The following is a 24,105-nucleotide window of genomic DNA, read 5'->3' as shown; positions in this document are numbered from 1 at the left end:
CCCCGCCCCCCGCGCACCGCGAGGCAGCGAGGCGCACAGCCCTTCTCAACCCTATTGCTTTATTCAGAACTGCTTGTCCTACACAAGTACAAACACAACGTGGGCCAAAAGGATACAAAGTTATACAAAACAAAACAAAAAAAAATCTGTATAGTATCGACTGTACAACAGGTGGTAAATTCTTTGCCTTTCCCTGTGTGAACCCCAGTTAATCCAGGCAGCATCATGGCTTCGAGCCTCCCTCTCTGCTTTGCAGTTTCCAAGGGGTTGGTGCTCAGTCACTCATTGGGGATTTGTAAAAGCAAGCTGTTTCACTGTAGGCGGAGTAGGAAGCTTTTACCAATACCCTCAACAAAAAGGTGAAAGAAATCACTTAAGGGGGCAGGTACAGAACATTTCTTAGGCTTTCCACTTCTCTATAGTGTCATGTTCGCTGGGCTGGACCATTGTTTCTGTGGTGATTGCCTGGTGTAAGCATTACAGAAAAGCTTACTCTGCAGAAACTAACCATCCAGGGGAACTGGAACAAAGCAATTTTGTATTGAATTAAGTCTCAGGCAGGTCTGGGCTCCAGCTGCCCTGATAAACTCTTGTGCTGGCATCTGGAGATCAAGGTATGTGGCTCACTGCCTTACTCACTGGGGTTCTGAACTAGCTCAAGATTTACATGCTGGTCTGTACAGCGTGCTAAACGTTTACAATCACCAAGCAGCAGCTGCTAACTGGAGAAAGACAGGCTGAAACATTTTTCCCTCCCTCTACCTGGAAAAGATGGTTTTTCAGCCTTTAAAATGAAAGCCATTTTTAAATAATTTCAATTGAATGCCAGGAATCCAGAAGCCTCACAGCAAAGGTTACTGGCCAGGAACTGGTGCTCTCTCTTCTTACACTGCCTTCACTGCCAGGATTATCTCTCACTCCTCCTCACCCAGACTCATTATAAAAAAAAGGGACAATATTCCATCTGATGGGATTTAAGTTAAAAAGTAAAAAGCTGTCCAGTCCTTTTGCTTTATCTTGAGGAGTTGGAGCTGGAGCGGCTGCGGTGGCGCCTCCGCCCGGGAGAGCGGGATCGGGATCGCCGGCGAACGGGGGACCGGCGCCGAGGGGAGCGGGACCTGCCAGGGAATGAGGAGAAAGCTTCTGTTAGGAGACAGGTAACACGTTCAAGCAATTGGTCAGCTCAGCTACCAACTTCTTAAAAACACTTCCCTGCCTCCTACCAAAATACCTCACACACCATGGGAAAAGAGCTTGAGCAAAACACAGCTCCATAGAGGACACAGCCTGGCTATCCCCCCTCTGCTTAAGGAACCAGAAAAAATTATTAATACTTGAACAACAGACAAGAAACTTGTCTTCTTCCTCAAGGAAAATGAACTCAGATCCTACATCATCAGATCCTCCTTCACCTGAAGACATCTTTGACTCCTGAAAGAGTGATATTCAGGGCAAGGATTTATCCAAATCCTTTCACATTACAAGCTCCTTAGAGGAAACTTACTCCAGAAGTAGTTCAGCTTCAAGCTTCTCAGTACTACAACCAACAGCCATATCAGTATAGTTACTGCTATGACAGAAGTTCCAGGCACAGAATACTAGCAGAGCTAACAGGACAGTAGAAGATGGAGTAGGAGAGATTACAAAGGAGGCAAACCTGCATCTGTGAGATCTCAGCGAAAGCTGAGCACCAAGAAGCCTCCTGGATCTTATGCCACAGTAACTACTGCTCATTTTTAAACCTTTGCTGAAAGTTGTTCAGCAATCAAGTTACTACTGACAAGTAAAATATTTTGAACACATGTAAACACCAAAGACTCAGAACTTACCTGAGCACAATCAGGCAGCTCCAAGTTGCACAACTGTCAGATCACACCTTAGGGCCAGTGTACTCCACTCACCTGACACAGGACTGCTTTTTGGTCATGTGCCCATTCAGAAATAAGGGAGGGAGGGAGGTACAAGGGCTTCCAAGAAAGAAGAAGCTGGCACAGCCTGCCACAAGTGTTCTGTCAGCCAAAGTCTGTTCCCATTTCATCTTCAAGCCTTTATGCAGAAGGCACTCCACAGAACAGGCTGGGAAGGGTGGGAAGGGTGAGACCTTTCCCAGAGACTGTGCTCAGGATGCAGACCAGAGCAGGCACCCTGGAGCTCATGAGTTAGGAACTGCAACCCAGGTTCAAGCAATGCCCAAGATGTGTTACTGTCACTTGCAGGGGAAAGGGAAGCCCAACAGGATTGTCCCCATGCCAAGTCTTCCAGCGATAACGAGTTGCTACTGAGAAAGAACAGCCTTGTCCCAGCTCTTACCTCCTCCTCATGCGAGGGGGGGACCTGCGCCACATGGGCGGCGGCGGCAGCATCCTCCTGGGGGGGCTGAAGCGTCTGGGCGGCGGCCGAGGCCGTGGTGCCAGCACAGCTGTGGCTGTGATCTCCTGACCGTCAATCTGGCCTTTGTAGGGCAGCACAGAAATAGGGAGAAGTAAGTATTTTTCAACTTAACATATAGACATCATATCACTGCAACTCAATGCTTTGTCAGAAGCAACTGAAGTGGGATCGGCCCACGGAGCTCCACACCCTGCTCAGGGGCTGTTATGACATAGTCCTCACACCTACTAGACTTCTTTATCTAAGCCCACCAAACTGCAGTTCAGATGTAAACCTGGAAAGGTTTTCATATAAGCTTAAAATTATTTTTTCACTGTTTTGAAAAAAAGATTAGTTTTAATAGTTCTGTGGTTTCTTGGATCTGTCCTGAACCTCACAAAAGCCATTTGGGCTGAAAACTGACAGTACTTCATATCTGCTCACCAAAGACATCCCCATCACCTCTAACTCATTTTCTGATCAAATCCATCTACTCTGAAACTTTTAAAGCCCACAGGCTCCTTGCAGGTCAGTACCTACCTCCATCCATGTGTTTCAGGGCTTTCTCAGCATCATCTGGGTTTTCAAACTCCACATAAGCATAACCTTTGGAGAGGTGTGGGTTTAGCCTGTCAACTGGCATGTCAATCATTTTAATCTTTCCATAAGTGGAAAAAATTTCCATGATGTGATCCTGTAGAGAGAGAGAGAAAGAGACTGAGCCTTATTAACACAGAGCACACTCACCAGCCAGGCCTGGCTGGCCCAGAGCAGTAAATCCACAGCACCTTATTTTTTCAGCAGCCTAAACTTTTTACCCCTGAAGACCTTTAAACTACATTCTAGCAAAGACAACTCAAGCCAGACCAGCCCTCTGCAGATCCTTTATCAAGAACTGCCCAATATCCTTTATACCTCCAAGGCAATTTCAGCTGTTGTCCCAAATTCTATAGTTTTCTTCCTAGTAAAGCAGAATCTAAGGTCTGAAATACTGACAAAACAGGCAGACTTCTTAGGCACTACAGTTTCTCAGAAGGCTTCATGGTATTTGACTCAGTAAAATCATACGAAAATTTTCCTCACTGATCAACCTGGACACAAAGAAACAATATCTAACAGCAACACCTTGGCAACTCACTAGTAACCAAGGTTCAGAGAGCTTTGAAAGAGCAACTCACACATTCTCATAGAAGAACACAAATGCTTGACTGCAAGGGAACATGCCATTATTACCTTTGTCACATTTCTAGTGAGCCTTCCAACATGCACTTTTGTGGGTCTGGGTGATGGGCTCCGCCTCTTCCTTTCCTTTTCATCTCTCTTGGGTGGTTTGGACCTGATTTGGACAACAGAAAACATTTACAGTTTTCAGGGAACATGCAGGACAAAACCTAAGCCAGTCATTATCACATGATTAAAAATACCATTTTTATTGAAGGGCATCTTTGTCCTGAAGAAGTTACAGTGTTGGGGTGATGGTGAGGATGTTCCACTCAGAAACACCTCAGGACTTGCATTTGTCTGCTTTTGCTTTAGAACCTTTTGAAATTCGAAAACTTTTTTTTTTTTGCAAATTTTTAACTTCACTGCAACTAGGGTAACAAACACAAAATTTAGAAAGCACTTCTATGAAGTTGAGGTCATAGCTAAAGCATTTCCCAGTTGTAAACACAAAAACATTCTTTGCCTCAACAACTGAAGAGGCAAAATAAGGTCACAGCATACCACAACCAGGCAATGAACAGATTCAACTATTTGCATTTCTATATCTTCCACTGACTACAGAAGTCAAAAAATGTAAACAAATCTATTTAAAATTAGTTGCATATCACAATGTCTTTGCAGTTAAAAAACAACTGAAATGAAACCTAAATTTTCTACATACTGTTTTTTTTTAATAGATTAATCTTTATGATTCTTCCTAATCTTAAAGTCCATCAATTACTGAAAACCCACACAGCCTTATGCAGATTTTTATCAGCCTTCATTGCCTTACACAAAGGAGAACTGTACAGACATTAAGATAGCTTGATTCCCATGTTACCCTTACAGGGGCTTCCTCTGCCCTCCTTCCTATTTTATTTTTCATAAATAAGAATATAAATATACATATGTACACATACATGCTGGTTTTAGCCCTGATTTTTCTGTTAGTCATGGCTGTAGTTTAGAGGAATTGAACAGCTTTACTCTGATCTAGACCCGTACTACTAAGGAAACACTGATTAAAACCACCTCTAAAAAATGTAGTATTTTAAATTTTTAAACTACTAAAAATTAGGTTTTTAACCTATGTTCCTACAGCGTGTATGTTTGAATTCTAAGGAAACAAAGCACATCCATTCTAACAAAATTCACATCTCTAAGTTATGGAGAAAGCAAATGGGCTTCAGAGAACAGTCTGTTCTGATCACAATCTTGCATTCTACATGGAATTAATGTGACATGTGGCAATTCCTAGAAGACAAATGAAACTCACTTGGAGCGGGACCGTCTCCTGTTGTCATGCCGCCGTCGAGAAGGACTGGGAGAGCCAGAAGAGCTGCTCGAACTGGAACTGCGCGAGGTGCTGGAGCTCCCAGAGCGGCTGGAGGCAGATGAGGAACTTGAGCCACTGCTAGAACCAGTGCTGGAACTGGACCCTGAGCTGGAAGTTGAGCTGGAACGGGATCTTTTTCAAGGGGGAAAAGAATAACAATTAGTGGAATACCTAGAAAAACAATGGCTGAGAAACTTCGGACAGTTACAGAGAGTAACTGTGACTGAAACTCCACAGCTCACCAGATAACCAAAGAAATTCATACTTAAAATATAAACCCTCTCAAGTTAAGACAAAAATCACACAGTGACTAACACAACACAAGCTTTCAACAGGCCCAAGACTACCACAAATAAAGGTACTGATTTCTGAAAATGCTGTCATTTGATGCTCCCATAAAAGTACCCACCTGGTACTGCTGCTCCCACTGGAGGCACTGCGTCTCTTGCGCGTTTTGTCGCGACCGCGATCCTTCTCACTCGATTCCTTGGCAGCTGCTTTGTCCTTGGACCGGTCCTTCGATTTCTCTTCTGACCGGTCCTTGCGCTTGGTTGGTGAGGGAGCCCTTCAACAACAAGTTGCAGAAAGCAAGCTTTTTAATTGCTTAATTAAAAAAATACATAGACAACAAAAGCCCCACACCCAAATATAGACCAGAACAGCAACAAAAACAACTGAACTTTGAATTTAACTCAGGATTACTGAAACTGTTGAGTTAAAGCATTAGGCTTTAGAATAGATACTTTAGAAAAAGTTATAGCAAGCTCTTCTTTTTTAATCCTGGTAACTCCTTTTCCCCTTCAGAGATACCCATAGTGGCAGAATGGGCCTCGTGGCTCACATCTCACTTTTAACTCTTGGATTCAGAGAACCAGTTCTCTCTTTGCTCTCGATCCAAAAGGAGACAGATTTAACACCTCTATTTAGCACTGAAATGCTGGGCATTAGTTGACTTCCAGATGTTTACTATATGAGGGCTGCATCCATCACAAAATCTGCAACATCTACGAACATGTAACATTTTGATTATTCCATGGGGATTGTTTAAAATCGGCATTACAGACCTGTCTCTAATATTTTAATAACCTCTAAAGGAATATGACACCCCCAAGTACCAAGGAATTAAACATTCAGGGAATGAACAGAAGTGTGTTGGAGATGCCAGCCTTATCTGTAGTGGCACCCAACACGCACTGTAATAATGCAAGATGCTGGAAACATCTCCATCCCCACACAAGCAAACTGAGCGAACAAGAAAAAACCTTTGACAGCTCACAGCACCCAACAATCTTTTTGCTTCTGTGCTTCTGGTAAGCAATTACTTTATTCTCTGAATTGCAATTAAATGTATGGTTGGGAAGAGATTACTTCTGAACAGCCAAACTTGCTTTCCTGATTTTCAGGTTCACAGTTTTCCCTAATATACCAACTGCAGGAAACAACACAAATGAATATTCACAAACTCAGCTCCCTGCAGAAACCAAGAACCACCCGTGGCCTTTCTGCACGGAGGACAGGAAACCCGCACCACAGGTGTGCTACTGGAGCAAGTTGCTGGGAAAGGAAAAGTCTCCTCTAGCACCAGTGGCAGGAAGAAAGCAGACTGTCCCATGGGCGTTGCAAAGGGAGCCAAGACAAGCAGACCCGTGTATGCCACTCAGCTTTAGGGCATTTCTATGCAGCTCTGTGCCTCTCCAGTGCAAGGTCTGAGGGGGATGCAGTTCATAAAGCTACTGCATGAGCCCAGCTGGGTGGCACAGAACAGACAGGTTCCTGGTTTCACAAGACCAGAAAACCTAAGATTTTCCTTTAATTAAATCACAGAATCACTGACTGGTTTGGGATGGTGTGAACCTTAAAACTCGTCACTTTTCAACACCCCAGCTATGGCCTTCGCTACACCAGGTTGCTCCAACCTGGCCTTGAGCACTTCAAGAGATGGGGGCTTCTCTGGGCACCCTGGGCCAGGACCTCACTACCCTCACAGGGAAGAATGTTTTTCTAATCTCTAATGTAAACCTGCCCTCTGTCAGTGGGAAGCCGTTCCCCCTTCTCCTGGCACTCCAGGCCCTTGTAAAATGTCTCTCTCCATCTTTCTTGCAGGTTCACTTCAGGTACTGGAAGGCTGTAATTAGGTCACCCCAGAGCCCATTTTTCTTCTAAATATCCTATAGCCAGGTCTGGCTTATCTCTGCCTGCACATCAGCTCCTCCTGCACCCGTGCACTATCAAACTCATGATGTTATCAGCACACAAAACTGTTAGTACTCAAGAGTCAGATCTGGTTTTACCCCTTCTGGGAGAAAAGAGAAGAGGAAACAGAGATAAAGACCAGCATGTTTGCTGTTACCCAACCTGCTGCTGAGGCAGGAAATAGAATCACATCATCAATTACATTGGAAGAGACCTGTGAGACCATCAAGTCCATCTTCTGACCCAACACCACCATGCCAACTAGACCAGAGCACTAAGACTGGATGCAGCACTTTCTATGAACACCTCCAGGGATGGTGACTCCATGACCTCCCTGGGCATCCCCTTCCAGGGGCCCAATGGCCCTTTCTGTGAAGACATTCTTCCTTACCTGATCTAAACCTCCCCAGTGCATCTCAAGTCTGTGTCCTCTTGTCCTGTTGCCCATTGCCTGGGAGAAGAGCCTGACCCTCACCTGGATACAATCTCCTTTCAGGTTTCACTGCTTACTGCTCCTCGGGACAGGCACCTCCCAGGCAGATCAGCCACATGGCTTTGGAACATTCACCAAATGATGCACCGAATAAGCAGTCTCCAAACTAACTAGTGGTTTTAATCCTTTCTCAGGAATGCCACTGGCCAAACTCACTTTAGTTGGAAACCTCACCCTACCTTGTGGGCATTTTCACGTGCACAAGTTCAGGCATTCACTGGAAAATGTGGAAAGAATTAATCACAGTCCTCACACAAGGCTAAACAACACTGCATTTCTAAGTGACATACTTCTTCCGTACAATCAAAAATCTCTCACTCGCTAAAAAATAGCTGGTTTAGGGGCATCCACCCAAAACCAGAAAGTCTACAGAGCAATCGACACAAACTAAACGTCCATCTCACACACGCTTCTGCTTTAGAGACAGAATCTGCACACTCAGAGCAGCAGTTCTGTGGCAAAGGCAGCAAACTCGCTTGCCCTCAGGCTTCCCGTAGAGCTACAGGCGAGTCCTGTACTGACAGTCTGCTCCAGGTCCTCAGCTGCAAAGCGGCACAGTTCCTGGCGTGCGGAGGGTTCGGCGCCCGGCACTTGTCTGCCCTCTACGGCCGCTCGGCCCGCGGAGCGCGGGCAGCCAGATCCGCCCGCCGTGGGTCCGGTACAGCAGCCGCGGGGCAGGGGCCGCGAGATCAGCACAGCAACCCGTCCCTGGGCCCGCACAACGCTCCTCCCGCAGGCCGGGCCGCGGCGGCGCCGACACCCGGGCCCAGCTCCCCGGCCGGCCCCGCCCCGGCCCTCCCTCCCCTGCCCTCCCCGCCTCCGGCCGCGGGAGGCCGCGGCTCCGAGGCCCCATCCCCGACCCTCCCGCCACCATCGCCCCTCGGCGGCCCCAGCGCGCTCCCCCCGGCGCCCCGCGCGGCGGAGGGGCCGGTCGGGCCGCGGCCCGGCCGGATGGACGCGGATGGCGCAGCCCCCGCCCCGCACTCACATCTCGGCCGCCGCCGCCGCTCCGCGCCCGTCGCGCGAGAGTGACGTCGGCGGGCGGGAAGGGGCAGCGCCGGCGCGCGGCGATGGCGTCACAGCGTGGGGCGGGACGGGCGCAAGGGCCTGAGGCGAAGCGGGGCGGGCTGGGGCAGGGGCGCTGCTGCCCCAGCGCTGCGGTAAAGGTTCCTGCAGACCCTGCCCTGCGTAGCAATGGCACTAGCGGCTGGGGCTTCAGCTCTGGGCTTTAAGAGCTTGACAGCCCAGTGGGCTGCAGCCCCCACGCGTGAATTCTGGTCCACTCTGTCTCAGGTGCAGGTTCACAGCACACCGATTCTGACCTGAGGTGGTGGCGGCTGTAGGGGCGGTACTACTGTGAGGGGATTTGCTCTCTCAACTGCAAGAAAATGGGGAAGAGGCGAATGAAAGACTTGAGATGGAGCACCATACAGTGGCATTTCATGTCGTGGGACGGATATCCTCTCTCTCTCCCTGCCAAATGTGTTTGTGAACTTGAAATTTGCCACTGCAGATACTGAACCTCTGACCTTCTCACCACACTGGCTGCCTGACTTTTCACTTCAGATGAACAAAGCCAGAAGTGTATTTTGACCCCATCCCTAATGCAGGGCCTTGAAGGTGACAGATCTTTCTGAGAAGCAGGTGTGCTGATCAGCTTATGTGTACGGCCACAGGGACGTCTGTTAATTTCCTGATGACGGAAACTTTGCCTCTTGAATGCAGTGGAAGGATATGTCCTGTCTACCTCCATCACAGCACATGAGCAAGACCAGGGCAGGTGTCTGTAAATTCGTGTTTGGCAAGAAGAAAAACAGGCTTATTTTCTGTTCTGCAGCACAATCAAGGGGTATTACATATGACCTGGCGTGGAACAGGTTCAGAAAACAAAGAAAATTAACAAAACCCCAAAGAAAGAAAAAAGGAAGTTGTTCTTCTGTCCGCAGCATCTTGTTAAAGGGCAGATTTCTCTCGCAGAAGATTTTGTAGTCTACTAAAAGTCTGCATGGGTTCAATGAGAAACTGCATTATGTGAAATGAGGACTATTAGTAGACTGTCATGATGAGCTTAGAATCATGGAATCATTTAGGTTGGAAAAGCCCTCTAAGATCATTGAGTGTAATTCCAATGCCATTCCCACTGTGCTGCCAAGGCCACCACTAAACCACATCCCCAGATGCCATGTCTACGTATTTTTTTGAACACTTTCAGAGATTCTACCACTGTCCTGAGCAGCCTCTTCTAGTGCCTGACCACCCATTCTGCAAGGAGTATATCACTAATATCTGTGAAAAACAAGGTTCACTTTCCTGGTAAAAATTAAAAAGTTTAATAAAAAGACAGTAGGAGACAGAAATAAAGCAAAGCATTAAAAAGGGCTGGGTGCTTGGCATTCAGCCAAGAGCACACATCTTCCGGGATACCCCTTAAATACCTTTTCCATCCTTTTCCATCAGCCTATGGCATATTCATAGACTCATGCATATTCGTATTTCTCCATAAACTAGTTTACCTATTCCAGGAACTATTTTTCATGGCCTCTGCTTGGGTTTGCCTTTTTAGAGCAGGCATGTTTCTTGGCTGTGGTTTTGGTCCCTTCTCTTTACCACTTCTACTTTGGGCCTTGGTCCATACTTTCTTCAGATGGCAGATGCTGATAGCTGGCATATCAATAGCAGGGGCCTCATGACGTGTTCACTGGATGTTATCCCGACCAAACAGACAGTTCACTCCTAACTAAATCAGCTACCGCTACTACTATGTCTAAGTTTTTGTTAATAGCAGAAATAAAAGCAAAGTTATTTTAACGTTGCACATGTAGCATTCATCTTAATATTTGCAAAAAGCCAACAATATAATATGTATTTAAAACATATCCAAATGAAACCACGGCGGGTGCAACATGAGGCCATTTCCCATTATCCTGTCCCGCGTTCGCTGGGAGCAGAGCCTAACGCCCACCTGTCTGCACTCACAGAGTTCAACACTTTTTTCTGTCTCAGTTATGGCAAAGCCATAAAGGCTAGCTGATCCCAAAATCCTCCAAACCCTTATTCTCATAACAGCTGTCATCCCTCCGGGGGTGGGCAGGTAAGGTCACTGACCCAGCAGGGAAACAATAATACTGTAATAGAAGGTTTGCTGCCAGCTGTTAGCTGAAGCAGGTTCCCGCAGAGCTGGAGCCGCAGGGCCAGCCCAGGGCGGCTTGTGGGGGCTCGGATCCACTTCCAGGGCTGCCATCAGCCGGCAGAACTGAGCCTTTGAGCCAAGCCTGAACGAGAGACATTTAACATCTCATTTGGGGGCACTAGCAGAGATGAGAACAGCTCAAAGCGCGTGTGTGCTTCAGTTTCAGAGTGAATGGCCCCGCTGTAGGCTCTGCCGGCAGCCCGGCTGGCACAGCGCAGCACCAGCCCCCGCAGGGATCGAGCTGGTGCTTCCAGGCCGGGAGGGCACCTGTAGGGACGGCAGCGCTGCCTCTTGTGAGGCTTCTCCTCCATCCTGTGGCACGGGTGTGACCAGCCACGCCTGGGCTGTGCTCCGGGACGGGACACACAGCTTTGTGCCCTGAGGTGACGCGGCTCCCATGGCCCGGGAGCGCGGCTGCCTCGAAAGGGTTACGAGGCGAGCTCCGCCCTTCCTGTACCATCGGTGTCCTCCTGGGTGACCTTCCCGGCAGCCCTTGCTGGTTCTGCCCCAACCAAACAAAGGCGACGGGAGGTTTTCAAACAGCCGCTTCCCTGAAAGTTGGCTGCGGTAGAGCTGGGCTGCGCTGGCACCTGGCTGGTGCCGGACACCGGAGAACGCGGCAGCGAGTTGGTGCCGTCGCCTGAGAGGACCCCGGCAGCCGTCGGGAGTCCCTGTACGTGGGTGTTCTGCCCATTTGCTTCCGTGCATTGAGCTGGTTTGGGCGCTGGGAGTGGCGTGGGGAAGGATGAGAGGAAGTCCCGGCAGTGGTGCGAGCACAGGGAGGGTGCGGCAGGACAGGGCTCCGGGGCCCGCGGCCGTGCGGAAGCTGGGTCGGTGCTGAGGTTCCATGTCGGAGCTGGGAGTGGCATGCCCGGTCTGAAGTGCTGTCCTCCAGCCGCTTCTTGAACTCAGAAACCTGGCCAGCAATTTTCCAGCGAAGTGCAGATTCCTTTAGATACTGCCTATGTGTTGGTGGACGAGCAGGAGATGAAATAACAGAGCTGTGTGAGTGCTGCTTTTGACTCTTACTTCGGTGCTTTTCTGTCCCTTCTGTCCTGCACTCCCAGGCTTCTGCAGAGGACAGGCCATTTAGAGCCACCTCCGCAGGGGAACTGCTCCGCTCCGGTGCCAGTGGGATTGGGGCACATTCTCTAAACGCTGCCTGAGCCTGAGGGCGCTTGTCCCGTGTGCTGTGCCGACTTGCAACTGGCGCTTCATTTGTCCTTCCTGTTAATTGGCTTTGCGTTGTGGTGGCGACTACAGAGGACTCTCCTTGAAGCCCCAGAGATCCAGGTGATCAGTGGGTCGTTCTGCCCACAGCAACACTGGCATTTCTTTATCATGGTGAGGTATGAGCACCCTGTACCAGTCGTTGCTTAGCATTTGTGGGGATTGCACTGCAGCACTGGCCCAGCCCACAGCCTCTGGATGCTGGTGTTTTCCCTGTGCTGGGAGATCCACAGCCTCTGGATGCTGGTGTTTTCCCTGTGTTGGGAGATCCACAGCCTCTGGATGCTGGTGTTTCCCTGTGCTGGGAGATCCACAGCCTCTGGATGCTGGTGTTTTCCTGTGCTGGGAGATCTTTGCCTCCTGTTCAGTCTGCCACTCCCGCACTTTTATGAGAGTAGGGGTGTGTGGCTCCAAAGGATACAGTCTGTGTGGCTTCCTTAGAGGAATTTTGCAGGGTGGGGCATTTGTCTTCTGAGGACTTGGAAACTTTTCATCCAAATGTGTAGAAACAGCCTTAGCTGTCATTGTAGGGAGTTTCCAATGGCTGCATTGTTGAGTAGCTATGTAGATTTGGAATGAAAATAGGAGATTTTGGGATTTTTCTCTAATCAGCAGAAGGGTGTGAATTTAGCAATTTAGTTGAATTACTTACAGGTCTATTAAGCCATCTGCCATAGTTTCTGAACAGCTGGCCCTCTGGAGGTCTAAGGCTATTGCAGTGCATGCTGGAATCTATGCCATGAACGGGTTTAGGACTTCGTAACTGTCTGCCCCTGGATGTGTCAGTGCATACATTTGTATATTTCAGGGCTTTTAGCTTAAAAACTGTGCCTTGATGCTCATTTTCCTGCAACACTCTTCTGTCCCGATGCTGTAGGAATATACCTGCTCAATGCTAAACTTAGGCAAACGTCCTGGTTTCACCACAAGGAATAAATACTATGTTACACTTTGCTGTGATTTATTTGTTTCCTATTCAGGCGTGTGAAAGACTAGAAATTCAAGGTGTGCTGGTGGCATAGCCAGTGCAGCTCTCTCTGCTGGAAGGGCTGTGTCTGTGCAGAGCAGTGACTCAGAGTACATAATGCTTTACAGAGAGGCACAGGTAAAGGCAGGACAGTGAGATACTTAGTATTTATTGTCCTTGTCTGAATACCAAAGTTCACCTTGATTAACTTGTTTAGTGTGAGGGCAAAGATAGATTTTGGAGCCAGAATGTGAAATCTAGACTGCTCCTCTCCCACAGGCTCCAAGTGCCTTGTGAAAGAATCTTGTTCCTTCAAGCTGTGGTTCCACAGTTCTTAATATCATGTTTGGATGCTCCAAATAATTTCTTGATACATACCTGACCTTTACCAGACCCAGCATCACAGCCATGCTGAGTTTGTCAGACCAGGTAAAAATGTTGAGGGTGACCTCTGGGTTTTGGGCTGTGGGAGAGTTGATCCAGTGCAAAGCCTTTTGTTCCAGGCTATCAAAGTGTGATTTTATACAGTGTCTCTGCTCTGTGGTGTACGGCCTGAGACCCTTTCACAAATATGGGAGGATTTTCCAGTATTCCCGATGCTGTTCCCTTTCTCCCCTCAAAGGTGAGGTAACAATGCTAACAACACTAACACAGTGTTACCCTGTGTTCCTAAACATCCCAACACACTCCTCTTTATCTTTCCACTGTATCTCTATACCCTATTTCCCAATGAGCTCCAGGCTGTGGTAGCATTGTCTGAGGCAAGGTGAACTATGTGTACCATTGACCATTGTACTCACAATTTTCTTTTTGCAATCCCCAAAACTGTTAAAGACACTTTGTGGCGATCCAACTTTCTTCAGTGTTCACATTCTGCAAATCTTAAGGTATAACCATAAATTTTTATGTTTTCCATATGAGGATCTGATTTTTAAAGTGTGGCCAGGCAGGAGTAGCTCCTCAATGTTCTGAAAGCACAGCCTAAACAAATGAAGCAGTTGCCAGAGCAGGTGATAGAGCAAACCAAGCTATGGGCTCTAAACAGCTCACTTCAAACCCTGGGCCAGACCCAACCCTTTCTCTCTGCCATTCTGATGTCTGAAGTACAACTTGATTAAAATCTTCTTCTGAGGTTATCCCTTCAGAGGGGAGCCAGCAAGGCTCAGGTAGCAGCAGCACCATCTAAATTCATCTGACCCATCACCTTTTGACAAAACCAGTAACAGAGCTGCTCCTTCACCAATTTTACAAAGAAAGGGCAAGGTGCACAGGTAAGGTGGGATGCTGTCTCACTACACTCAGTACTGTTGGATAATGTTATTGCTTCCATAAGGCTTGGCAAATCCCACAGAACAGTGGCACTGAGTAAAATTGCAGCCTAGGAGAAATGACCATTTTTCCCTGGCACAGATCTTTCTGCTTTGGCAACATTTCAGCATTGGACACCTAATACGGTGTTCATCTTTTTCTGGGCTTAGTTCCACTGAACCCCCTTGGGCAGCTCATTGCCATTCTTGGGGCTGTCCTGTGCAGGGCCAGGAGTTGGACAAAGAACTATCCATGTCCCTTCTGAGCTGCGCCAAGCAAGCCCTGGAACAGGACCTGGAGGGCAGGAAACCCAGTGGAGAATTGTACTCGCCATAGACACATGACTGTGTTCAGAGCACAGTTCTCTGCAGGGCGAGGATTTGTGCATCCGTAGTAGAATCACTCCTTCCACAATTCCTTTGCTCTACTTGATACATTTCTTGCTGTCTGAATCTATATGTGAATCCCACGTAAACCAGCACTGTCTTCCCTGTGCTTCTGGGAGGTGTTTATAATAATTATTTTCCCCTCCAAGCTGATGCAGAGTGAAAAAGGTCTCGTCTTGCCAGGTTTTGCAGCAGCAATTCAGAACACTACAGGAAAGCAACAAAACTAAACAAGACGGATGAGTGTCTCTCCCCAGCTGCTTGCAGCTGCTCCAGCTTCCCAGGCTGTGCTGAGGATCTGAGGAGGAGGTCTGGAAATCAGACACAAAAGAAAGACAAGACAAGAGAACCTTGTTGAGCTGTTTCTAATCACAAGGCCCAGATCAGGCAGATTGGCTTGTGTCTCCTTACAAGGTCCATGAGGATCAATTCCCTTTTGGCAACACTGAATCCATTGTAAATGAGGTGCGCTGTTTCCCGTGGCTTGGTGAACCGGCCTTGCACTGTACAAGGAGCACTGAAAGGAAAGAGGCATAGCCACATCCAACTTTGTTCTTCATGATCTGACATGGACCTTCTTAGGGCAGGAGTATTTGCACTCTGTGCAGCACAGCAAGCCCTTAAGCTCAACATGCTTTGGGATATTAACAACATGAAATGTCTGTTTTCAATTGCTGAGACCAGACAGTGAGCTGTATCTTCTTGATACAGCTCTTCTGCATCTTCATGCTCCCTGTGGGTCACAGCTTTTGCTTCTCTTCTTCCTCTCCTTCAATCACATCTGTTCGCAGCATCAGCAGTTTGTCTCTCTGGTGAAACCTCTGTACCTGCTGCCTCATGACTTTGCTGCTCCTGAAATAGTGGATGGGAGCTTGTTGCTCTGACTAAGACCATCTGTACCTGAATGCCTCCATGTCTCCAAGGCTATTCCATCTCATGGGCCAGGCTGGCCATGGGCATGCTGTGGTGCATTGAGACACCAGCCCCAGGGTAGCACAGCGACCTGTGCCATGTCTGCTGAAGGATTAACTCTTCCTTGCATCACCTCAGCATGAATTCTAGAAGCAGCTTTGCTTGTACCTGTGTATAAGGATAAAAACTGCCTGTGTCCCAGAGCAGCTGTGAGACAAAAGGGAGAAGTTAATCTTCCCAGACATGAGCCAGCTCCATGGTCACACAATGAATGTTTTACTCTTGGGGAATTTGGCATTTAAAGCCAGGTAATCAGGGCCTCAGAAGAACTGTGGGAGAGACAGGTAGTAGTGGCTGGGGTGGATGTGTGTGCAGGCAGGTGAGGGAGCTCTACCCCAAGGACTTGCAGGATGGGGAAGGTCCTCTCTCTCTGGTTCACCTCCTGAAGTGGAGGCTTGCACAAGGGACAAGTTGTGCAGAGGAAGAGCCTGCTTGGCTTAAGGCTAGTGGTTACATCACTTGAATTGTAGGAAAACTGAATTCATGCTCTTCCTCTGTTTTAGACCTTAAATCCACTCTGCTCTGAAAGAAAGCCTGGAGCATGCTGTCTTCTTTCTCCTCCTCTCTTGAGGCTGTTTCATTTTGTATGTAGTATTATCTGGGCCAGAGCATAGGGGACCTAAGGAAACAACTGTGATAGGAAGGCTGCTTCAGTCTCTAGGCTGTGTTTCTGTGGATATAGCTGCATGCAGAGTTATGGAATAGAGCATTATCAGCAGTAATACCAAGGTAAAGGGCCTTTCTCAGCCATAACTGAGTACATCAAGACTTCAGGCATTGCAAGCATTCAGCAGCAGCTAAAGAAAGGGTGGCTAATCTGAAATTTGGACAAACACCTAAATTGGCAGGCTGGAGTAAAATTCCTGTTGCAGGTGTGGTGGTGTAACAAGGCAAATGTGTATGTCCAGCTGGCTGTGTAAGGTCTCAGAAGCCAACCCACTAAAGGGAAAAACTTGTAGACTGTGGTGCTGCATGACAGACCTCTCTGATTGGAACTAAGTAAACTGAGTGATCCAGTCACCACATCTTCCCCTGGGATCCTCATCCCACTGCAAAACACAAGGGGTGTGGGGGGAAGACACTTTGATACCACGAGGAAGCCATTGCAGCTTGCAGGCTGCAGAATCTGGGTTTGCCAAAGGACTTGCAGCTGTGGCTGGAACAGTGTGACAGCCAGGGGGGCAGAGGCAAGCAGGATTTCAGAACAGGGGACTTTTATTGCCCACACTCAGCTCACAGCACCTGGTCTTTGTATGGAAATGCCAGCCAAGCCAACTTTGTAATGCTGCTCTATTTTAGAAATAGCAAAGATTGAGTCAATCCAGATGAGACTCTGTCAGGATTTTCTGGAGGAAATGAACCCTCTCTGTATTCCTGACATCCACAGAAAGGGAAAGCTTTAGAGCCAGAGGGTGAGCTCACACAATTGCTGTGAATTTTCTTACACAGATGTGCTTCCTTTTCCTATCCTCCTGCGAAACCACCACTGGAATTAACTTTTCCCAAGTGGTGTAAGAAACTGTTAGAGGAAACATGTCACTCAGCCTGGTCCTGGAAAGCGAAGGGAACCTCATCAGTCACAGGTATAGGAAAATCCTTGAATCTTTCCCTCTCATTGAATTGATTTTTGTTTTTCCTTGTGCAAACATTATTGGAGAGTAACAAAAACCTTGAAGGCCAGGTGAGTGTGAAGATCTCATCTCTCTTGTGAATGTGTGAGTTGATAAGGTGTGTGCATAGCACAGGCTGCAGCTCCCTGGGGAAAATACCTTCTGGAGAGGGAGAAAGAGGAGAAGGTGATGGACTCAGTGTGGAAATGGGGAGCACATTTAGTACAAGAAAACTGTGAGTTTGCAGCAAGACCTGGGTAAATAAAGTTTGAAGTAGAGATGGAGCCAGGCCCGGCTGTTGCAAGGGCTGACTGTGGGATCTTATGAGTTGGCCTTCCCGTAGTTGCAGGGAGCTTGCAAGGAACACGAGGAGATACTTTTTACAAGGGCATCTAGAGATAGGACAAGGGGGAATGGCTTCAAACTGTCAGAGAGTAGGTTTAGATGAAATATTAGGAAGAAACTTCCCTGTGTGGGTGGTGAGGCCCTGGCACAGGTTGCCCAGAGAAGCTGTGGCTGCCCCTGGCAGTGTTCAAGGCCGGGTTGGACATGGCTTGGGTGAACCTGGGATAGTGAAAGGTGTCCCTGCCCATGGCAGGGGAGTGGAACAAGATGAGCTTTAAGGTCCCTTTCTACCCAAAGCATTCTGGATTTCTGTGTTTTATGGAATAGACTCGTGTTGTTTTCAGTGGTAACCCTTTTCCCCTACCTGACAGGGGCGGAGTCACTGCTGTGCACTTTGTCTGCCCTCAAGGGGTAAGTGGGCAGGGTTGGAGCTGGTTTTTGACCTGCACTTAGGCCTGCACTTGCCTCTTGCATCTCCTGCCCTCTTGCTGGATTCTGACCCCCAGCTTGCTTTGCAGTGTCTTCTCTGAAATGGCTTTTCAGGTCTTGGTCTACCTCTGATCAGTAAATAGATTTTTTTTTTTAAAAGACCTGCTGCAGAGGCAAGTGCAGTTCTTGAAGGATAAGGAGCTTGGGTGAAGCCTTGAGCATTGATGGTATCTCCATGCAGCTGCTCTCCATAGCCAAGCCCTGCTGCCCTGGAGCCATCCTGGCCAAACTCCTCATCCTGCTGATCCTCCAACAAATGGAGGGTTCTGAGGGAACACTGTGAATTGGGAATACTGAGTTTATGTGGGATTAGCAGGACAGGGATGGTCTGTGCCTCCCGTGAACTTTCCTCAATCCCAGGAAGGCAGGGCAGGGCAGTGGGATCTCAGCTGAGGACTGGGAAGGGCTGAATGGGATGAGCATGTGATGAAGGAGGGACTTGGGACATGGGGATGCTACACAAAGGGTGGAGAGGAAGCTGGAGGAGATGCAGTGTGGAGTTGGTGCTCCTCCAAGGTGGTCTCCTCATCCTCCCTGTGGAGGCTGGGTGAAGGCTGCAGCCGTGGCTGTTGGCTTTCCTGGCATTATGTAAATGGTGTTTCTGTCACCAGCTGCTCACATCAGCTCACTCCAGTGTCCTCTGGCCATGTCTGGAGGCACCGTGGGAGGAGGGCAGAGTGTATTGCCAGGGCTCAAACACCTCATAGCTGTAGCTTTAAGGTGGTGGTCTCCTTGGAGCATCTTCCTTTGATGTGGGGAAGGTGGAGAATTTCTGACCTTTTGCTCTTGCTCTGCAATTGTACTGTCCACATCCAAGGATGTCTGGTATCCAATATCCAGTGCCGCAGCTCTTATCTACAAGGTCCCTAATGCACACAAGCAGGGCATGGAGTGGCCTCTTGACAGAAACAGAGCTGGATCAAAGTAGAGCCTACATCTCTGGAGCCAATGTGTCTTTCTTTTGCCATGGAACAAGTAAGATGCAGAGAGATCCTCTATCAAATTGACTCCAATTCTCCCTGAGGCTGATATCTAATAGTCTCTGTGCCTTCTTGGCCAACGTAACACATTACTGTCCTTTTTAAGATCCACATGTACCTTGGGAAATATGGTTTGGAAAAGGTTCCTATATCACATCTGCTTGGCAGCAGCCAACTTAAGGTAGTCTCTAATCAGAAGTGTTTTGCTGCCTTCTGGGAATTCCTGGAAGATATTTATTTTAGTGAAGTGAAACCTAAAAGCATGTCTTTTAGGGAGCAGCTGCAGCACTGAGGGTCCCAGAAATGCCTGCAGATTAAGGAATTTGGTAGAAAGTGGAAAATACTCTCCACCATAGTTGTGCAGACACATACATGTGCATGGATAGACATATATAGGTATATCCCTGTGTGGTACAGGCACGTACCTGGTGTGAGAGGGGAAGCACAGGAAGTGCAGCCATTATATTTATAGTTGTGCCTTCTTTATGAGTGTATCAGTCGGTGCATGTGCTTCTCCCAAAGGTACAGGACGGTGTCATCTCCAGACCCAAGGGCGGGCTCTGCAGCACCAGAAACACATGGAGTTTCTACAGTTCTGCTTGCTGTGACCTTCTGGGCCACCAGGGAAGCGCAATGGAGTCCTGCCAGCTTCGCGCGACGAACCATCACTTGCCAGGACTCTCTCCAGGCTTCCTGAGACACTGAGTTGCTGCTTGAGGTCCTGACTGCTTCTGATTCCTCACTGTGCTGCTGGCAGGGTGGGATTGATGTCCACTTTGGGACACTGGGCAGAGCCAAGCCCATCGCCATCCTCTGTGCCTTTGGCAGACTGGGGGACCAAGCTGGATCCCTCTCTCTAAAGGGGTTCCAGGTGAGCAAGGGACAGGCTTGGGGCTGTCCACATTCACTCTGGGGCTGTCCACATTCACTCTGGTGACCCCTCCTTCACCCTTTCCACTTGGGAACCGTGTCACTGCTGGGGATGGCACCACATGGACACAGAGCAAGGGTCAGCAGCCTGGCAGCAAGGCACTAGGTGAGCCTGAGCACTGCCACAGGGCACGGAGCTGCCCGGGGGTGCCAGCATCCCAGCACGGACACACTCCGGGGATGTAGGTGCAGGGCGCGGGAGGAGCTCCGGCACGATGGGCCGGCTGGACGACCATGCCAAGAGGAGAATCGTGGAGCTGCGCAGGGCCGGGCTGAGCTTCCGCAAGATCAAGAAGGTGCTGGAGCTGGATGATATCCGAGTGACGCCGCAGGCCGTGTACCTCTTCCTCAAGAGGAAGAGTGTGGAGCCGGGGTCAGCGGCAGCTGGCTGGGATGGGGACCAGCCCTGGCAGGGGCACGAGGCTGAGCTCCCCAGGCTGCTGGGCACCCAGCACCCTGCACTGCCCACCGGGGATCCTGTGGGCAGCCAGGACACCAAGGAAGGCATCCAGATTGTCAGCGTGGCCTCACTCTGCAAGGATGGTGGGCAGCTTGGGGACACTTTGGCTATGGGGCTGGCCCCTGGGAATGGTAAGGCCTGGCCCCACTGGGGTTTACCATGGCCACTTCCTGGCACTGCTGGGCTCATGAAAGGGCCCTATTCCCCACTGGAGACCCCCCAAGCATCTTTTTTTGAGGTATTTCTCTCTCTGTTGTTGCAGGTGATGACAGCTCCACAGGCACAGCCCTGGCTCCAGGGACTGCTCTGAGGGGCCTTGCCCCCCTGCCCCAGACACTGCCCAGCCGAGGGCAGCTGGTCACACCTCCCACCCAGAACTCAGCTCTGATGGTGAAAAAGAAGACAGTGGACAGGGCTATCCTTCTGCAGAAAAAGGTAGGATGGCAGGATGAGAGAGTCCATGTGCTCCAGCCAGGAGCTGCTGCCGTCCGGCCAGCCCTGCACAGAACCCTGCTGTGTCTACATCATGTGTTGGGGCAGGCTTCTGAGGGTGAAAGGCTTCCAGAGTGCCCCCAGCCTCTGCTATCTGCACTCTCCAGCAATGCTAACCATGCTAACCCTGGCACTTGGCAAATATATCTGGGAAGCCCCTCTGGGTCGGGGTGAGGCCGTGCACCCACCCGCCTCCAGCCAGCACCCACTGCTGGCCATGGAGATGCCAGTCACGCCATGCTTGGCCTCCAGCTGGCAGCTCCAAAACCTGTTTTTAAGGCTTGGTGCCAGTACCATCTCAGGAAGTTCTACCAGCCACCCAAGGCTGTAAAGCAAAATCCAGGGTATGTTGTTTCTGTCCGTGCAGAGCAAACACAAGCCTGGCATCAGCATGGGCAGCCCCACTGCTGTACAGTGGCACTCACCAGGATGGATCAGCATCTGCTAACAACATGGTGCACCAGGGGCTCCGATGGAGCAGCAGCTTAGGGGCTGGGTGGGGCTGAAGAGCAGCACATGGTGAGATCTAGAGGTCTGCAGCAAGGTGATGTCTTTCTCTGAGAGCTCTTCTCCGAGCCTTGTAGCTAAGTGCAGAATGAATCCCATGTTAAATGCCCTTGAACAGGCAGCTGATAATATTTCACATTCCCTTCTCTCCTGCCTCCCACTATTCCAGGTCAAAGATGCCAGCACTCAGACTGCCTTGCCAGACTCTGTAGGTCTGGGCAATCACAGCCTTGCTTGCAGCGGAGCAGTGCCCCCCCCTGCTCCCAGCTGCCCTGCCATCGCTGAGAAGCTGGCTGCTGTGCAGCTGGAGGTGCAGAAGCTGAGCCAGGCCCTGCATGCGGTGCTGGAGCGGCAGTGCCACCTGGAGCGCCAGCAGGAGCAGCAGCAGCGGCTGCAGCAGGAGGTGCTGGTGACACTGCAGCAGCTCAGCTCCACCGTGAGCCACAGCACTGTGCCTGCCACCCAGCCCTGTGGGCCCTTCAGCAGCGTGGCCGAGCCCTCGCCCAGCATGCCAAACTTCAGCCAGTTCAAGATGGAGCTGATCTGAGCTCCCACAAGGCCTGTGTGTGCCAGCAGTCCTGTGCCAGTGGAGCCAGGAGGAAGAACCATCTCCCAGAGGCTGCCCAAGGATTACATGCAGCACCCAGCAGATAAGGTTCCTCCCTGGTGCCTCATCTTCCCAGCCCTGCTGACTGGAAGGGGCTGCCTGGCACAAGAGGCTGGACGGTGGAAGGCTGAGGCCTTGCTCCTCACGTGCTGCTGATCCTGGCTGGCACTGGGGCTGGCTGGGGCCCATGGACCTCCGGAGAATGCAGTTGCCTGCAAGGAGAAGATGCAGCTAACATGGACACAGCAGGGAGGCGGGGCTCCAGGGATACAGGGTGCTACCTTCTCTTATGGGTCAATGCCACAATGATCAATCTTGCCCTTCCCTCCACAGGAGCTTGTTCAGTAAAAATCTGTCTACACCACAGTGCAGAACCAGTGTGGGATCAGTGTCTGTGTATTCCCTACCCCTCACCCAGCCAGTGAGCAGGCTGGAACTGTCTGGGTCCTATCACCATGCATGGAACTGCACAGGGTGCAGCAACCCATGAGGTGAGACCAGTGCTCCACACACAATGATGCTGGAGCCTGGTATCATTTGCTGCACCATTAGGGATAGATCAGACTTGTAGGAAACAATCTTTTACTGTACTGAGCAGATTCCAGCCTCCTCACCCCACAGATCTAGAGTCTGGTACTGCTGCTGCCCACTGTCTGGTGAGATATGGGCAGGACTGTAGCAGTAAGAGTTACACCTGGGCAGGAGCTGATTACCTGGGTGTTTAGCTCTCCTCTAACTGGTTTTCCTGGGCAGGATACCCTCCTGGTTGTGATCCCCAGTTGCACGGGCTCTCCCTAGGGCAGGCTGCTGGTGGTGCAGTGCTGCTCTAGCCGAGCAGGTCATGATGCTGAGAACCCCCTACCCAGCAGCAGAAGGGCACGGAGGAGGCTGATGGGCCCTCGCTGAGCAGTGGAGTGCAGGAGGACCAGAGACTGGCTTTGGCTGCCAGCAGGAAAGGTCTGATAGGGGTGGCCTTGGCTCAGCAGCCAGTAGTGAATCCCGAGAGGAGGCAGAGCACGTGTCCTTCCTCCACATCAGCCAAGCAGCTTCTGTCTGCGCAGGCACCACCCTCAGCACAGCCTGTGCCTGTGAGAAGTTCCCAGCCTGTTTCTGAGGGCTCTTTGAGTCAAAGGTCAAAATTAAGAAGGGTAAAAACCAATGGAAGTGTTTGTACATAGACACACACGGAGCTGTATGCACGGGCACAGATGTAGATGCATGTGGCAGGGCTGTGCAGCAGCCCCAGAGCCTGGGGGAGCTGGACACCTGCTCTGCTGCCCCAGACACATTGCTGGCCCCAGGGCTGTCAGATCCAGCTGTGCCCAGGGGAACTGGAAGTCTGCTGCCATCTGCCTGCAGTCACTCGTTTGGATGTTGGTGTAATTTTTGGGATGTCTGAAAAGCAACAGATGAAAAAAAACACATGATCAGTTGCTCTGCTCTTTTGCACCTTTTGCTAGGTGCAGCTAATCTGCACCTCAGGTTTGACAAGAAGAGGCTGGATGATCAGCACTCAGCAGGCACAGTTCCCTAATGTCTCCGTTAACATTTCAGAGAAAAAGAGGAGCACAACAACTGCTATTCCCTGGCACGTGTACTTAAAACCACACTGGTTTCTGAAAGAGCTTCCCTAAATCTGACTTGGGCTATTTCTTAAATTATTAAAAAAAAAAAAGAAAAAAAAGAAAAAAAAATTATATATACTTGGTTTTCTATTCCCCAAATGTATTCTAAGAACCTTCCTCATTTCTAACTCTCGCACATCAGCCCTTTATCCAGTGCTAAAAAAAACCCAGCAAAAATTAATAACAACAAATCACTTGGGCTGCTTAAATAACCTATCCACCATAACATTTATTTCAGACAGATGTACAGCCTGAGTGTTCAGCTGCTGTTTGCCTCCCGACCACATTAGGGAACACCAAGTTAGTATTTAATGTGGTGTCATGTTATAACACGGAAAGTGTTTCCCACCAAGGTCATCCTAAGGTGTCTGTCATTTCCATCCTGCTCCAAGGAAGAGCATCATCTGTTGTG

General features: G+C 49.6%; 2 protein-coding genes and 1 long non-coding RNA gene across 5 annotated transcripts in view; 1 reads left to right on the top strand and 2 right to left on the bottom strand.

Moving 5' to 3' along the window:
• Nucleotides 1–42: 42 nt before the first annotated feature.
• RNPS1 (RNA binding protein with serine rich domain 1) lies at nucleotides 43–8,627 on the bottom strand. Its single transcript, XM_063171351.1, has 7 exons — nucleotides 8,584–8,627; nucleotides 5,319–5,474; nucleotides 4,850–5,041; nucleotides 3,604–3,706; nucleotides 2,911–3,064; nucleotides 2,311–2,452; nucleotides 43–1,118 (listed from the first exon to the last, which is right to left on the bottom strand). Coding segments are annotated over exons 1-7 (855 nt in total). The 5' UTR covers nucleotides 8,586–8,627; the 3' UTR covers nucleotides 43–1,012.
• A 2,631-nt stretch (nucleotides 8,628–11,258) lies between these two features.
• LOC134426373 (uncharacterized) lies at nucleotides 11,259–22,442 on the top strand. Of its 3 annotated transcripts, XM_063171350.1 has the most exons (5): nucleotides 11,259–11,458; nucleotides 11,853–12,134; nucleotides 19,595–20,593; nucleotides 20,725–20,897; nucleotides 21,631–22,442. In XM_063171350.1, the coding sequence occupies exons 3-5, from the start codon at nucleotides 20,218–20,220 to the stop codon at nucleotides 22,006–22,008; spliced, it is 927 nt and encodes a 308-aa protein (XP_063027420.1). In that variant the 5' UTR covers nucleotides 11,259–11,458; nucleotides 11,853–12,134; nucleotides 19,595–20,217; the 3' UTR covers nucleotides 22,009–22,442. The 3 variants fall into 3 exon arrangements, with proteins under 3 accessions (XP_063027420.1, XP_063027417.1, XP_063027418.1); XM_063171347.1 differs by lacking the exon at nucleotides 11,853–12,134; XM_063171348.1 differs by lacking the exons at nucleotides 11,259–11,458; nucleotides 11,853–12,134 and adding an exon at nucleotides 11,482–11,790.
• A 191-nt stretch (nucleotides 22,443–22,633) lies between these two features.
• The window catches only part of LOC134426374 (uncharacterized), a 35,327-nt gene continuing 33,855 nt past the window's right edge, over nucleotides 22,634–24,105 (bottom strand). Inside the window, exon 3 of the long non-coding RNA XR_010029967.1 lies at nucleotides 22,634–23,463. This is a non-coding gene — a long non-coding RNA (uncharacterized LOC134426374). The remainder of the gene's footprint in view (nucleotides 23,464–24,105) is intronic.

This window comes from Melospiza melodia, chromosome 18 (genome assembly GCF_035770615.1).
Source record: "Melospiza melodia melodia isolate bMelMel2 chromosome 18, bMelMel2.pri, whole genome shotgun sequence".
NCBI classification, from domain to species: domain Eukaryota; kingdom Metazoa; phylum Chordata; class Aves; order Passeriformes; family Passerellidae; genus Melospiza; species Melospiza melodia.
This window is presented reverse-complemented; position numbering and strand designations above follow the sequence as displayed.